Source organism: Dermacentor variabilis, chromosome 4 (genome assembly GCF_050947875.1).
Source record: "Dermacentor variabilis isolate Ectoservices chromosome 4, ASM5094787v1, whole genome shotgun sequence".
Taxonomy (NCBI): Eukaryota; Metazoa; Arthropoda; class Arachnida; order Ixodida; family Ixodidae; genus Dermacentor; species Dermacentor variabilis.
The window spans coordinates 30948163-30964929 of NC_134571.1; the positions used below are offsets into that span (position 1 = coordinate 30948163).

The window sequence follows — 16767 nt, forward strand, 5'->3', positions numbered from 1 at the left end:
GATACGAGCACGATTAACCTGTGGTATCGGTGTGCCATCCACGTGCACAGTGATAGGGGGAGTAGAGGAACGGCTCCGGGGGCGAATGATTATGAGCTCCGACTTTTCCGGAGCGCATCTTAAGCCGCATTTTCTCGCGTACTCGGAAACTGTATCGACTGCTTGCTGCAGTCGGTCCTGGATGGCTCCGTCGGAACCCCGTGTCGACCAGATAGTAATGTCGTCCGCATAAATAGCGTGGGCGACATCTGGTCGAGTAGCCGGCGGAGCCCTGCGAGCGCGATATTGAATAGAGTAGGGGAAAGAACTGAGCCCTGGGGTGTCCCACGTCCTACAAGGCGAATCGCACCGGATCGATGCGGTCGGTCCCATTCCTACGGTGGCTGTGCGATCTCGAAGAAATGCGCGGATATAGTTGTACATGCGAGTTCCGCAGTGTGAATGTGCAACATTGCGAATGATAAGGTCATGTTCAACATTATCGAATGCCCCTTTTAGGTCTAAGGCGATGAGTGCTCTCGTTTGGGTGGACGACGGAGGTCCTATGACTTCCTCCCGCAATTGTAAAAGCTCATCTTTGGCAGACTGATGAGCCCGATATCCGAATTGAGAGTTAGAAAAGAATGATTTTTCTTCGAGGAAGGGCTGCAGATGGGCCGCAAGAGTACATGCTCCATGAGCTTACCAATGCAGGATGTTAGGGAGATGGGTCGTAAGTTTTCAACTTTAACAGGCTTGCCCGGTTTGGGGATCAGTGTGATGTCGGCGTGTCGCCATGCTTGGGGAAGCATGCCCTTGCGCCAGCAATCATTGAAGATATGGGTGAGGTGGTTAATATCCGCGTCACTGAGGTTACGAAGGGTGGCGAATCGTATGTGGTCGGCTCCCGGTGCCGTGTTGCGGCGTAGGTCTTGTAGGACCACCCGCACCTCGTCAGATGTGATGTATGCATCGAGCAATTCGTTCGCCTCGCCTACATAAGGATAGTCAGGGTACTGCGGCGGCGGGCCTGTGGGTATGAAATGCTTCTCTAGCTCTCTGAGGAGTGTCGAGACATCGTCCCTGTACTCGTGCATTATAGGATGTGCAGCTGTTGAAATGTTTTTCCCTTTGTTGTGGTGGGATCTATGAGTGAGCGAAGAATCGACCACGTTTTTGCTGTGCTCAATGTGCCTGAGAGGTGATCGCAAAATCCTCGCCAGTTATTCCTCGTAAGGATCTCTGCATACTCCTGAGATTCCCGTGTAATTTGGTCTATACGTTTCCTAAGTTTGCGGTTGAGGCGTTGTCGTTTCTATCGTCGTGTCAACTCTCTGCGGGCATTCCAAAGATGAAGTAAATGCGGGTCTATGTCTGGTGTCTCGGTTGTGGTGCGCAGTGTGCTCGTGGTGGCCTCTAGATCTTGTGCGAGAGAGTCAAGCCAGCGTTCTTACCCTTGGCGCTCAGGTGGGTCCTGGCGACGTTCCCTGAATTTCGCCCAATCCGTTATACGCACATTTCGCTCGGGCCTGCGCGCACCCCGTAATGACAAGGTGGTAGCCACAATGTTGTGGTCACTACCAAGGTGCACCTCTAAAGGCCCGTGCGCAACGACTGGGACAGTATTACGCACGAAGGTAAGGTCAGGGCAGGTGTCATGAGATACGCTGTTGCCCATCCGAGTGGGTTGCTCTGGGTCGGTAAGCAGTGTGTATTTCATGTTACAGATGACATTTCATAAGCGGGTCCCTTTAGCCTGCGATTTAACGTAACCCCATGCAGTATGCGGAGCGTTAAAGTCGCCGGCCACCACACAAACCCGTCCAAACCTACCAAATTCTGTTAGTATCTATAGGTGATCAAAACGGTGCGTTCGCGAACGGGGGGAACTGTATGCATTGAGTTAAACAGACTCTCGCTGCGTTTACCTTGCGTAATTATTTCCAATATTTGGTGAGGAATGTCAATGTTAGTGGTATGCATGCGACATATAACATGTTTCGAAAGTAAGGCTCCCACAAGAGGAGAGACACCCGAGAGCGTGCTGTAGCCGGATAAAGAAGGCGTGCAATTGACTTCCTGTAAGAGGATGAGATCGGGAGGGTTCGTGGATGTGGCGATATACTGCTGTAGGGAACCTCGTTTTCGGCGGAATCCCCTACAATTCCACTGCCACACCACTAGTTGCCCCGCGTTACGCGGCGCCTCAGAGCTGTAGAGGCGCGGAGAGCGGCAAAAAAGTCCCGGGAAGAAAAGGCGGTCGGTGGGAAACGGCGAGAAACTCGCTTCCCATATGACTCCCCGCGAAAGCGGCCCGGGCAAGGGCGCTCAAGGGCGGTCGGTGAAGGTCGCGTAGTCTCGGTGGTTGCGGAGCGCGCCGACGACACGTCCGTTCACTAGAAAGCGCCAGGAGCGTGCCAGGAACGCCGTCGTCCGTGGAAGCGGACGTGTTCCATCCTCGTCAGGTAGCGCTGTTCGGGTCAGCCAAGTGGCCGTGAACCCAACAACCTCTTTTGTCTAGCGGCCATGGTTACGATCACGTTGGATTCGGGCGGTTGTTGTAAATAGGCAGTTTAAGGTTGACGTTTACTATTGGGGGCTAGGACTTACAGAGTCACCATCTGTCGGAAGCGCCTCGCTTTCGTAGTATGAGGAATAACGCGGCGCGCTCCTCATAGGTTTGGCTGTCAGCGCTCAATAAGAACACCACGTGGGAGCCCTCCCGAACATTTCTGTAAGTATACTTTCGAAATTAAGGAAGTTTTTTTACCGTCAAATTAATAATCTTGTCAAACAGAAAGCACAGAATGGTTTACAGACTCTTCACCGAGTATGTACAGTGAACGCCCACTTCGGGCGGTCGCCGTGATGGAGTCACCCGAACCGGCTTCTTGCGAAAGGTCGACAGTCGCTGAGAGCGAACTACGTGAAATATGTTCTGATAGTGGACTGTCTGTATAACCAAATGGAGCATAACAGAATGAAGCCTCAATGCAGCGATCGCACGCGTTCACTGTGACCGTCTGCATGCATGTCCGCGCACAATGTTTCGCTTTCACGGAGAGCGCGTTTTCGCACCGTGTCGTGAGCTCCAGGGCCGCAGCATATGAGGATTTGACAGCACACGAGCAACCATTGTTGCGAGGACGCTATCGGAGCTGTTCAGAAAATAATCTCGTTATAAAGGGATCTTCGACGCCTACGACGACGACTTCTGATGTGCCATCGCGACGATTCAATCTTTTTTTCTTCTATACTTAAGTCTTGGACGTTTCAATATCATTAATTCTCAAGTTGCATCGCACTGTATATTTATCGGTATTCTCAGCGAGCAATAACCAGCTGCTTCTTTTTCCTAATCCAGTACCTTTCATTGTTTGGTGCTACACAAGCATGAGCATATATGCCATGCCTTTTTTAATGTGCTTTTTACCGTTCCATTTTCATTCCAGTGAACAGTACCTAGAATTAACAAGCTCATAGACCAAAGCTTTATGACATTAGCCGGGCAGCGCGCGCGGGCGACCGTCTCAGTGCGCGCTTTCCGCTACTCACCGAACATCGCAGCCCCGACGCCGTATCAGAAATCTTCCTCGCGGAAGTGCTTGCTGCGCACCCGAATTGTAGCCGATGGCTGCTTGCCGGTTCTAAGTTTCCCCATCCGAACTTCACGCAGCTCCTTGTCCTGCGGCTACGTGTGAATAATGCTGACACCGGGCTCCGTTGCGTACGTCCGGCACTGCAGCACCGAGCAGTAGCCTACCATGCCGCACGCCTCCAAAAGCAGTGACTACCTATTATAGGGCTTTCAAATGCTGTCAAGCAGATACACAAGGCGAGAAAAACTTCACCACTTAATCAGAACCAAAGCCTCAGGTGGGACCTTAAACTTTCGCTTTCAGTCCCCTTCGGCGCTTCCGTAGCAGACGACGCGGCCGCTGTGATCACGTGATACCTCATACCACGTCACGCCGATGGCGGCGCCAGCTTTTCCAGTGGTGGAGCTCGCTCCCAATACTCTCAGCTCACACCAGTGCACCACCAACCATTTGCATGCACCTATAGCTCTACAAGAATGCCAGCAAGCGTGCACACAAAGCCTTCCTTTTGCCGAGCTTTCTTGTCGTTCGTGCCTCTGGGAAACGCACTAATAATAATAAAAAAATTCCACATCAACGCAGTTCTCTGCAGCGCCTGAAATATGAGTGAACGCTCAGCTAAGACTATGCGATATATAATTACGACAAAATGAATTTCGTTAGCTTCTTTCTTGGCTTGCTGTCCGCGCGTTTTGCCGACCAGGAGAAGAGGCGTGCAGAAAATATGGGGAGCATGCAGTTAATGCGCGGCATTCTAGTTCTCCAGCAGAAAAAGTACAACGCACCTTAATTAGTCACCTTGAATGCTATGATCAGTAGCGGTGCACAGCAGACGACTAAAGACGCTCTGGGTCTGCCTAGTCGAGAATGTATTTTTGTCGACATGTCCGTCGAATAAAAAACGTGTGGAAAGAGTGTGCAACCTTACAACAGTTACGTAAAAAACTCGCCATGCGACATTTACATTACGCGATACAAATTCACCATACGGGGTTGGCGAATGTGGTATGTAACCAAAGCTACACTACCATGGCATTGCTGTGAGGCAGCCAATGAAGTAATTGCCGTGTACAGACATAGTACCATGGCGCTTACCTGCTTAGATGTCATTTGCAGCGAAGCGCGCAGACAGGCGGTATTTTTTTTTCCATAACTTTTCATGGATGCGAAGCCATTGGTTTCCATTACTCCGAGGGAGCCGTTGTCGGAGAGGCGCGGTCACGAAGCCCTCTATTTAAGGAAGTTGTGGGTGTAGACACGAAATGATATATACTATATAGCGCTCCGAGGGCATTTGTGGAGGAATCATATTAGGTATGGACCGTGTTTTTATCCCTTGTTTTATCCGTCCAAATCGCACCCCCAACCCCCTCCTTTGCCCCATTTTCCATTCGATGTCTTTTTTTGGAGTCTAGTTGCGTATGCGTTTGTGTTTTAACATCGAATATTTAAAGCTCTCGCGCACCAATCTTTGGGTGCGTGCAAAAGAGCGCGATTGGAAAATGTCGCAAAATTTAAAGCCACGCGGCATATTCAGGGAGGAAACATAGACCCTATGCTGAAAACTAAAAAAAATGCATTTCCTTCTGGCTGTATACCTCTTAAAACGTGACGCGTTCCGATTATAGGGTTTCACAGTACATATAGTCGCCGCCACTTACAGAAGTGGCTTCTGTGGGCAAAACGGGCTGTTATAGTCATTTTATGGCATGTGAATCTATATGTAATAAAAAACGAGGTGGGGGAAGGTGAAAGAGAGTTCGTTTCAAGAACAAGGCTTTTTATCGCGATGGCATGTGGGCACTCCAGGCGAATTTTCACCATCGGCGTCGCCGTAATGTTCCGTATGTATTGCTGCGGCTCGAGGTGGCGTTTGGGCAAGGAATCCAAGCCAAGCACATCGACGAGTACGTCCGGTAGTAGGAATGAAGGAAAAAGGGCTTATTTACATTATTTAAGCTGGCTGCAGATACGGAAGTCCACTTCCCATGTTGGGGCATATTAAACGACTGAATTCACATAAGAACATGTCAGCACCACTTCACTGCACCAAAGGTCTCCGGTTTTAATAGCGTCATCTTCCCTAGGTGACTCGACTATGGAATCTGATGACTGTATCGCGGCCACTCACAATCCTCGAATTGGTCCCGATATCCCGTCCATGATGTCGCACCATTCCGCCGAACTCCGCCTCCGATGTTGTACCTTCGCCTCCGCATATTAAGCAACTTGGGAATCCGAGGTCGAAGCTGTTCCCACAGTAGCATTCGAGGTTAGCCCTTATCAATCAATCAATCAATCAATCAATCAATCAATCAATCAATCAATCAATCAATCAATCAATCAATCAATCAATCAATCAATCAATCAATCAATCAATCAATCAATCAATCAATCAATCAATCAATCAATCAAATTTACTTCCTTTGGATAGGAGGAGGACGGGACTAAAAGCTTGAGCTTGACGAGGTTCAGTTCAGTTCGAGGGATATTTTATTGACCCGTCGACAGTCGGCGTCAACGCTGCGTTGATTCCTAGATAGGTGCTGATAAATGGCTGGGGTTGCGTCGTGGTAGGCGTCTAATTGACGCCTTTGGCCACGTTGAGACGTAACAGTATGTATGTATGTATGTATGTATGTATGTATGTATGTATGTATGTATGTATGTATGTATGTATGTATGTATGTATGTATGTATGTATGTATGTATGTATGTATGTATGTATGTATGTATGTATGTATGTATGTCTTCGTGACGGACGTATCTGCAAAGTAGATGCTTTACTATTAGTCATGTTTTTTACAGAATTATTCCTCACATTTTTGTAGGATCGCAGTGCGCAAACAAAAAGAATCATTTAATTTGCAGCGCCTGTCTTTTGCCTTAAATCTTCGGTGGCTATTAATAAATTCTAACTAATATTAGTGCCCACAATCTGAAAGGGGTGTAATTCACTGGCGCCGCTCTTTATGAGTAGCACAGTGGCGCCTGTGCATTGCCATTACAGGCTCTTCCCCAACTGTGTAGGGCCTGTTAAAGCTTTTAAAGCAGCCAGAAATTTTGCCGAACCCTTGTATGTCGCGTTAGGTATGTCGTGGTATGTGCCTCGACTCACAAAGTCTGTAACATATATAAGAGAAATGGATACCGGTGGCACGATAACGGTGTTTTTTGGTGCTTTTGCAACGCACTGTGCGTGAGGATTCTTTCGCACCGGATTTGCACTGTAGAGCGTGATTGGATTTACACCTGAAAATGAAAATGAAAAGGTTGTGTTCACCATTACAGGAGATGCACACACACCCACGCCGCTCTGTGAAGTCTGAATGAACAAGTTGTTTATTTACATCCTATTTACAAGGTTTAGTGACATCATAATGTAAGCATAAAAAAGTCGTTGTAGTCACTCAGGCGGATAATCGAGTAATAATAACGTGTCATATCACTTTCTATGCCCTAACGCAACTAATACAATGGTAAACGGCGAGATTTGGAGTTGCAGAGCAGTCAACTAAGTATCTCATTGGTGCGAAAAATGATTTGTAGCCAGATACAGATTGCAGTAAGATCAATTACAATGACTTTTTCTTGATGATTATGACGTTTCTGCGTGGCAAGCGCCACGTATGCATTTGAAACACGGAATATGACATATGAAATATATTGTGATAAATATACACGAGTAATAATTTCTGCTCTCCAGCTATGGTATATGTACAGGATTAAACTTCTTGCTATAGCTCACTTGAAATAGGCTACGAAAGAAGTTGATCACTGCGTACGTTGATCTTAAAGGCATGCTTTGAGTAATATAATAGAATGATGGGCCGTAGTCAACAGTGCTAACTCTGTCTGAATTCCTGTTTTCAAGAAACTGGAGCACCTAAGGCGCCTTATAAGACACCCGTATAGTAAATCACACCCAGATTCTGGACAACAGAAGCTAGAGACACGCGTACAGTCGTGCACACACTCATCACCAAAGCGCTTCAAGCGCTTTCTGGCCTGTAATGAATTCGGAGCTTGCTTTTTCTGGTGACATCTCTAAACAAATTACCTTGAGATGCCTTTGTGGAATATAAAGATCGCGTCAGCCAATTAAATAGCTGCCGACATAGCTCTCAATACTATTGAGGAGCCGGCCTGTCAATAGCAGTACGCAAAGTTGGGCATTCGGCACTGATTTAGAGGCCGACTGCTGAAAGTTCCACAACCACTGTGCTGTTCTCTTAATACGTACGTTCAACTTCTGAACGCTCTGGCACTTGCAGACAAATTCAAGACAAGCTTTAGACTCCCATCGACTTCCTATACGTCGCACGTTTGCCCGTTTTGTGCACAACAAAGGCTGCTACACCACAAATTGAGAGCAATGACCATCTATGCCTCATTCCTCAGGAATATACCGTTTGGACCTTCAAATTAAAAATGGACAGGTTTTAACTTAAAATGGAAGCATTTGCTGCCTCGAAAATACGTTTTGTTTTTGGTCGACACTGTTCTGGCGACCAAAGTACGAGAGAGTTTTAATCGCGCTTGTTTTGGCGTTGTTCATAGATGTTTGTCCATCCAAATTGCATTACATGCTTGTATGCCATAGCATGTCTTTTCTTTTTAAACTACATTATTTGTCCCTCTGCATTAAATGGAGTTACCGGAAGCTTGTTGCCTTCAGCCCCTTCATCAGAATTCCCCGCTTCGAATCTTCTCGGCGCACTGCACACAATATCTGGGTCACTCTGGGAATAGGAAAAGAGGCACACCGACGTAATCAATGAACGTCAAGTTAGTTGATTATGCCCAACATTCCAGAACGTTAACAAGGACTGTCCTCGGTGAACAATAATAATAACGAAACAATAACGGCAAGGAATTGGAAGGGTAAATACGGAATATAAAAGAGTGATCGACAAAAAACAACAGCAAAGAGTTCGACACCTGCATTAGGATCGGACAATAATGAAGCCTAAAGTCTATTTCTTGATTTGTTTTGTTGTTCCGTCTTAGTTTTTGTTTTCTTTAGTATTTGTTGTTGTCATCGTGGTTGTTGTTGATCTTTAAGCTCCCATGTACTACATAAAAGTCGGCAGACTTCGTGTAACCTTGCAGATTGACACCCGAAATTCCAGAGAAGCAGAGTTGATACAAAGGAACCACAGGGCTGTTTTCACGGCAAAAGGCGTTTCTCGTTACAGTGGAGTATTTTTGTAGTCCTCGTGTACTTTTCTCACCCCCTCCGGACGGCGCACAGCTGTTTGCGCCGGCGGCTTTGTACGCTCAATCGTTTGCATTTGACCCTTTTAACACTTATGAGCCTTGAAGAATGCTTAAAGCGGTTGAAGTCAAGCGTAAAGTACCTCCCTTACATGTGTGCCAGGCGTAAATCGGAAATGGTGAGCCAATTGTTTACAGCATTTCGAAATGTAATCCACTGCTCAAAGGAGCATTTTAATTAGACTCCGGCGGCATACTGGAAATGTCCTACGGCAGTCTTAAACCCAAAACTTTAATATTTCTCCAGCACGTTCCTCCCACGATTTATACGATTCCAACCAAGTTTATTCTTGATACGATCAACAAAGTTAGGAAAATGAGGCAATGAACGAGAAGTAACTTCCCAAAACTCGCCTAATGACCTTACTCAGTTGTAACTTTCCGCGCACGTATACCTTAACACGTCCAACATATGCTGCTCAAATTTAATCGTGCTAGCTCTTAAAGTTGTTTCAAGAACATTTTGCCGTCATTTGGAGCGGACGTTTAGAACGGACGTTTTATGGAGCAGACGCTCTCTCCCGCATATACTCTGAACAGCAGCTTCGCTCTAAAACCATCGATGTCTGTTCTCACTACAACTTTCATTACTCTAACCCGTGTGCTCGGGAGCTTCGTTATCTTGTCTTTTACTGTAATTATGTATGGCCTCGCTCAAATGAAGCTTGTTAAGACTCAAGCTTAAGGCTAGCTACCTAGATCGCTTTAGTATGCTGTATGCCGGCAGTGGTGGTTAATGCTCTCTCATTTGCTCACAATATGACTACTACTGAGGCTGTTCAACTTTCACAATTCGCAATTGATTGCATTTTTCGTTGCCTGATGCATAAGGCTGCTTCAAATGTGCAATTACTTGTATTTTTTTAAGTGTGTGTATGGCTGTACCTCGCATGGCGACGACTCTTTAAGCTTCTCCAAACCTACACCCAACCTTAGTAATTTTAGCTTTCAGGCTCAGAGATCAGTTCAATCAACGTGTATAATCGAAGTACAGGCAACTATCGCCTCCGATGTCATAAACAACGCTGTCCTCCAAACACACCACGTCTTCTGGTCGTCCCCGTAGATCTACAATGCACTGCAGTACGATCACGCGCATGCGTTCTATATTGTCCACACCTGCACTTTTTCAGCGATCACACACCAGCTTGCTCGATCATAGTACGAAGAGATTATATGAAGGTTTTCGACGTACTTGTCGATCAAGCTGTCCAGTTCCCCCTCACGAAACACGTGATAGTACCTGTGGAGCATCAGTGAACTTCCACCACCGTCGGTGTCCTGCAGGGACTCTTGAGATGACGATAGCGAAGCGGACTCCTTCCTGTCGAGGCTTCCCTTTGCCTCCGCTGACGTCTCGTTTTCTCTCCCTTTGCCACCGGCATCCACTGGAGCCTCTATTTCCACGACGGCTTCTTTTTCAGCGTCATCGTCGTCATCAGCTGTGGCGGTCGTGGGACTTGGACACTGCAGCACGGTTTGGAAGCTAGCGGTTGAACTGGAGCCGTTAGAGGTACTGTTCACTAGCCTTTCAACTGTCAGTGAGTCGTACGTCGGCGCCGCGCTTTCTTCGACTGCCGGCTCGTTGCAGGAATCACTCTCCTCGCTGTAGTCTTCGACGACAAAGTTGAATGCCGGAGGTTCGTCTTCCACATCGTCTTCTGCAGTTACCTGTGGTGCATCGTTCACCGCTGAAGCAGCCGCGCTTTCATTGTCATTTCCTTCTTCAAAAGAAGTGCTTTCAGTTTGATTCTCGTACGCATGCTGCTGATCCGGTTTTGCAAGCTGCGGTTGCGTATCTATCGGGGAATTTTGCTCTTCACCGGGCACATCGGCCTTCTCATGTTCATCGTGCAGTTCTTCTTCACTGCATTCCTCTATACTTTCCAAAGAGTCGTCTGGCGAGCTGTCCTCGGTTGTTGTCGGCTTGCGTAACGATACGCTTGCATTATTAGTGTTATCCAGGCTCACCTCAGGTGTTCCACACTGCTGATTTATTGATGTTTCGACATTAAGAATTACCGGAGTATCGTCTGCATCCATCGAAAGCACAGTAGGCAGCAAGTGCTCCCAGTATTTTTCGCCAGGCTTCGACTGTTGCATGCCCCCACAACTGCTTTGCGCGAACGGCGACGTTCTTTTGATAACAGTAAGCTTTATGGGTGTCTCACTGCAGTCAACGTCCTTCTCTTCAGTTTGTACCTCTGTGCCCTTTTTGTACACGAAATCGTCAGGAAAGTCTGTACTCTCCGGCATGCTGTCATCTGCTGGGAATGCAAACGAGATAAGGCCAGCACCGCTGTCAGTATAGAACAACGACTTGGTCAAGTCTTCATTTGTGTCCGGTGTTTCGTCGATTGGACTAACGTTAGACAATGTAGGCGATGCACCGCTTGTCTTCTCGATCCAAAACTCTGGCGATAGTGGGCTCGATGAGCTATATTCTGGACGAACGTTAAGTGTTTCGAGTTCATTCTCTGAAGATGGAACTTCAGTCTCAGGTTCCAAGGTCCCTTCGGAGCTGGATGTCGTACTTTCCGGAAACCTGGGCGAGCTGGTATCATCGGTGCTGGGACAAGTGAAGAACGTCTGAGTCTGCTGCGATTCGCTGCTTGTGGTGAGGCTGTCATCCTCGTGCACCGTGTCGGGCGCCGTGCAGTACGGATCGTCCAGATCTGCCACGTCGAACTCAATTTGCGGAATATCGTCCTCACAGCAACTGGCGTCACCACCAGCAGCTGTGCAGTCGGGATTGGACATGTAAGATTCCGTGTCTCCTGACTCGCTGTCGTTATCCCCGATTTCTCCGATCGACTCCGCATCTTCCGGCTGCTGGGGCGAGTCCGCCAGGTTTTCCCACTGCTCCACGTATATGGTATCTGTGCACTGGGCGAACGATACAATGGCCCCTATTACGTCACGAATCACCACGGCTTCGCAATCGGAGAATTTTTCGAGATACTGTCGCGGAAACGCGCCCAAGAGAGGAGGCGAGTTCTTGGGCGCTGATTTAAACGTAGGCGAAAACTCGGGCGACGACGCTTCTTGTGCTCCCAGCGTAATGCTGAGTGGCGATGCTCTGAGGCTGCTTGTTGCAGCCCTTTGAAGTTCCTTCCGTTGCATGATAGCTTCGATCTCACTACTGCTTCGCTGTATCACAGACACGATCGACTCCTCACTGTCCACACTGGTGTCACTTTGCAGGCTGCTGCATTTTCGTGACCTCACAGAGATAATCGACTCTTCTGAGTCTTCTGACACGTTCCGGCTGCGGGGTGTTGTGGGAGACGCGCACATCGAAGCCGATGCCGAAGAAGCCGAGAACCGTCTGTACTGTTTTCTCGGCTCAGCTCCATTGTTCGTACCGACGCTCATGCTTCGCTTCACTACCCTGCGTCTGCTCTGAAGCACACGACATGCTTCTTCGTCTTCCACAAAAATGTCAGAATCAAAAGAGTCTTTAGAACGCTCTTGGTATTCCGCCTTGACGAGAGGAACTCTCAAGTTCTCGACGGGTCTTTCTGGAACCTGGGTTGATTCTTCTGTGAGGGTGTGGAGATCAGGCATGGAATAATACGTTGACATGGGAACGTCCTGCTTCTTCTCGCCAACTCTGCCCCTCTTCTCCTCCCCTTCGCCCAGGGAGCATTGGTTGTAGAAATTCTTGAGCAGTGACTTTTCTTGTAGCCTCTGACCACCGAGGCGCATCCGCTTCCGAGCGAGCTGCGCCGCGCCAGCCCTGCTCACCTTGGTCGAGATGTAGTCGTGCACAGTAGTCGTCGATGTCGCGCTGATCAGGCACTTTTCCAAGTTGGCATTGTTATTGAACGAGTTAAACCAGTTCTTTGTTCGACAGCCGTTGAAGCCCTTTGGTGGCGATTGCAGGTATCCGAGCTGTTCTTTGACTATCGACGACAGCTGCTCTTCGCTCAGGATACTGTTTCCGTTCGCTATGTCCGTCGTGGTCAGCTGCCTGGACAAGTTGGTAGTGGGGTTGATGTCCTCGTCACCGGCGCGGCTGCTCGACTTGTCCTGACTGTCCCGCCCCTCACTCGCCTCCGGTTCTTCGGGTGACTCTTGGCTCTCCACCATGGTAGGCATCAGGTAGTCCTCGCGTAGATGCTCGAACCTGGCGCAACAGGACGCAGTTGACTTTGAGCGCACGATGCCGTTCTTCTCCTCCACTATCCTCTGCAGGTACTCGCGCGGGTCACTGGCCGTCGATATGCGCTTCTGGAACTCATGCGAACCCTCTTTCCTGCGCCGCGCTCGCAGCATGGCGGGAATGATGCTGAGGACGTCACCTAGCGAGCGAGACTTCCCGTGGCCGCGGACGAACCGCTCGGCGGCACCGTCGAGGCCCGATGGCGGCCTGCTTCGCGCTGCAGAAATCTCCTCGATGGGCAACTCCGCGTCTAGGTGACGCAGTTCGATGAGTCCGTCGTCCTCGTCCTCCTCTTCCTCAGGCGCCTCGGCAGCGACGCACGCATCGGGCTGTGGCTCTTTTTCGGCCCCCTGGGAAGAGAAAAGTTGAGATTAGAGGTCAGGTGTTCACAGAGGTCATCCATCAGCAGTTCGTGAATTTCGACCCCCTGACACTACTTGGAGTCATTGGTATGTGCCCTACGTCACGTCAAATCACAAAGGGAGGGGAAAAAAAAGATTGCGACTGTAACGTTTTAAGACGGACAAACACCCCCCATCCTGGGATAACAGTACTCGTACATGTAATGATTTTGTTTGGCGCTGGTGAAAAGGATGAATTTTGAGGTATGATTGATGTTGTGCCTGACACACACTCCAAAATAAGGTTTGTTTTACGTGTGGTAGCAAACTTATACCATACAGGAGCATTCATTCAAAGACTTGCAGTATATGTGCTGTGTACTTATCACATCGCATTGCTGCATTGTTTTGTGTGGTATATCTGGCCTTTCTGTCTTTTCCGTTGTAACAGAGTCGTGTGCGTGTCGAGCAAATGAAGGCATGTTTCGTATATCTTTTTTTTTCTTTTCACAGAGAGTCACACAGTAAAGCTAGTTCATTAGATTTACTGGCTTGCTTTTGCAAGCCTCTCCAAGTCATCTATAAATAAGAGTAGTTCAACTTACAGTTTATCACGCCAGCTACAACGAAATGAATGAATGAATGAATGAATGAATGAATGAATGAATGAATGAATGAACATCGCGATGTAGTGCGGGTAGGCTAACCAGTCCGTCATGTGTATGCAAAGCGTTCAGCTTTACGGGCGAGAACGCAGATTCTCGTCCTTCTACCGTCGCGTCCACGCTGTATGCGCACGAGGCAAAGAGAACACATGCCGGTGGGCTGTGTACCTGCGGCGAGGTGACCTTGCTGTCAGTGGAGGCGGTGGTGTTGTTGTCCGAGAACCATCCTCCGCGGCAACTGCTGTAGAAGTACGGCCGGGACCGGTGGTTGCTGGAGGACAGCTTACGCAGCGCACGGCGCATGAAGCTGTAGCACGTCTCGCCGGGGCTCGACAGGTCCGTGCCGTCGACGCTGCCTCGGCGGCGGCGACCCGATCGCGCCGGCGCCGCCGTGTCGCTGTCCGAGGCTGGCGGGTTGTACGACTGGTAGACCAGCAAGTCGTCTTCGCTCGTCGTTGTGCTGGTCATCTCGCGTTCCACTGACGAGCCGCGGTCTGCGTGATAAGTCGCGATTCTCTTAGCGTGCGTGGGGCCAACTGCGCCTGGAGCGTTTGGAGGCGACAGTCGAATTCGTCACTTCGCACTTGTTGAGATGCAGATATGCTGAAGCTCCGTGACGGGCACACAATACAAGTGTACAAGGAGCGACGTGGATAGGGTAGAACGCATTGTAGTGACTAGATTGATTACCCTGTGCAACTCGATGTACAAGGAGCTAGGTCAATTTTGGCGCCGGTCGACATCTTAGTCATCGGGCTTGAATTGGCTAATTATCCATCAGCATCACCATCATCATTAGCCTGGCTACGCCCACTGCAGGGCAAAGGCCTTTCCCATACTTCTCCAACTACCCCGCTCATGTGCTAATTGTGGCCAAGTTGTCCCTGCAAACTTCTTAATCTCATCCGCCCGCCTAATTTTCTGTCGCATCCTGCTACGCTAAATATCCAGAATGGTACAAAAAATGGCTCACTTGCGTTTGTGCTTTGTACGTCCTGTGCGGAATACCATGTACACGAGCACAAATCATGTCCAGAAACGAAGAGCAATCGCGCTCATCGTAAGGGAAGACAGTTTTGTACAATCGAGGCACTATAAATAGTTCATACTCCTGTATACCCCCTTCTCCTTCTCTCTCTTCCTCTGTATAGACGGGCTTGCAAATCTACACAAGCCTCATTGGTTTTATACATTCTTAAACAAATGTACACCGTTTGGGTCGTATCTTGCCACGCAACGATAATCGTCGTCTGTCTTGCTTGCGTTTCCTTTCTTGAATACACTGTGCTCGCAACTTTCCTGTCGAGAAGGCTCTGTCGTGCTTAGAACGCGCATGCCGTTTGTGACTTGAAAGTACCGGGCTCGCAGCGTTAAAGAAAGGAAACGCAGACAAGACAGATGACGATTATTGTTGTGTGGCAAGATACGACCCAAAGGGCGTGATTTTGCTTAAGAGTGTAAGGAGCAATTAGCCTGATGAATTTGTCTAATGCCTGGATTCTGAGGCCACGTGTAAATTTATATTTCCGTTTTTTCTTTTCATTCCTTCATGCCTTTTATTGATTAAGTTTTTCGTAGGACGTTTCATCACTCACTCATTCTCTGCCGTTATCGCTCTACTCAGACCGAGAAGCATGCTTACCCTCACTGCTGCTCTTCGTTGGCTGCCGGTAGGGCACGAGCACATCTTGAGACTCGAACTGCACGAAATAAACACCAGCTGATAGTCAGTCGACCCACTTTTTTTTACGGCGCTTGCCAAAGAAGCACTTGGAGATATGTCACGTGGTATGAAAAGTGCAAGCAAACAAAATAACTGCGAGAGCACGCTTCGCTATCGTATCTATTAGAAATGGAAGGTTATGACGTTCCATGTTTTCCTGTCGAGGCGCAACAATGAATTTTGTTGTAGAATAGAGTTGGGCTATGCAAAACGCGTAATCTTCCGGCCTTTCGCGCTTGAAGTTCCAAAGCTCCCATGGCGTGATGAAAGCTTACACTGCCATGCCTATTCTAGAATGCGCTTGCAAAATATTCTCAAATGCAGTGGTGAATAATGAGGTATCTTTAAATATTCTAGAGAGCTAGCCTGCTAATACTATCGGCGCGCTTGTGCTTGTTCATAGAGCGCTAATTGTGCTGACACAAACCTAACTGCTTGGACTAGTGCTAACCACTCTTTCAACTTTCAACTTTCAACTTTATTTCGCATTTTCCTTCCTTTCTACAGCAAAAGAAATGCAAGGGCAGGAACAAAAAGCTGCACCACCGCAGCTTGACGAGGTTCCTGCCCCCTTTCTTTGACATCCAGTTGCATCAAATTCACAGATAGAATGTGTTACATATGTACAAAATAAATTGATATTATACATACATCCATATTCGCATCAAAACATACATAACATTTATGTATGTTCACATCCGCGCACATACGTACCTGCACCTACCCAACATCTATACATACTTAATCTGTACATGTAGACATACATCTATATTAAAAAAAGAAAAGATAAAAAGATCATGCACAAATGATAAGAAACACCTGTAAAAATATACGTTAAAAATAATACCAACAATTTTACTCAGAATGTAACGGCAACGTTCAGCTAAACATAAAAAGAAATGCGGAACGATGGAAAAGAGAAGGATTTGAACATGGTAAAAATTGGCAAACCTTATAATTTAGGAAATTTGACCTTTATTAATTAAACTTTATTTCAATGACTTTCGAGTAATAGCGT

General features: G+C 47.9%; 1 protein-coding gene across 1 annotated transcript in view; it reads right to left on the minus strand.

The window, feature by feature from the left end:
* Positions 1-6828: 6828 nt before the first annotated feature.
* Positions 6829-16767, minus strand: part of fid (class I SAM-dependent methyltransferase fire dancer) — a 75258-nt gene continuing 65319 nt past the window's right edge. Inside the window, exons 4-6 of the mRNA XM_075688538.1 lie at positions 15669-15726; positions 14195-14520; positions 6829-13370 (exon numbers count right to left, since the gene is read on the minus strand). Coding sequence (XP_075544653.1) covers positions 9960-13370; positions 14195-14520; positions 15669-15726 — 3795 coding nt within the window. The 3' untranslated portion in view covers positions 6829-9959. The remainder of the gene's footprint in view (positions 13371-14194; positions 14521-15668; positions 15727-16767) is intronic.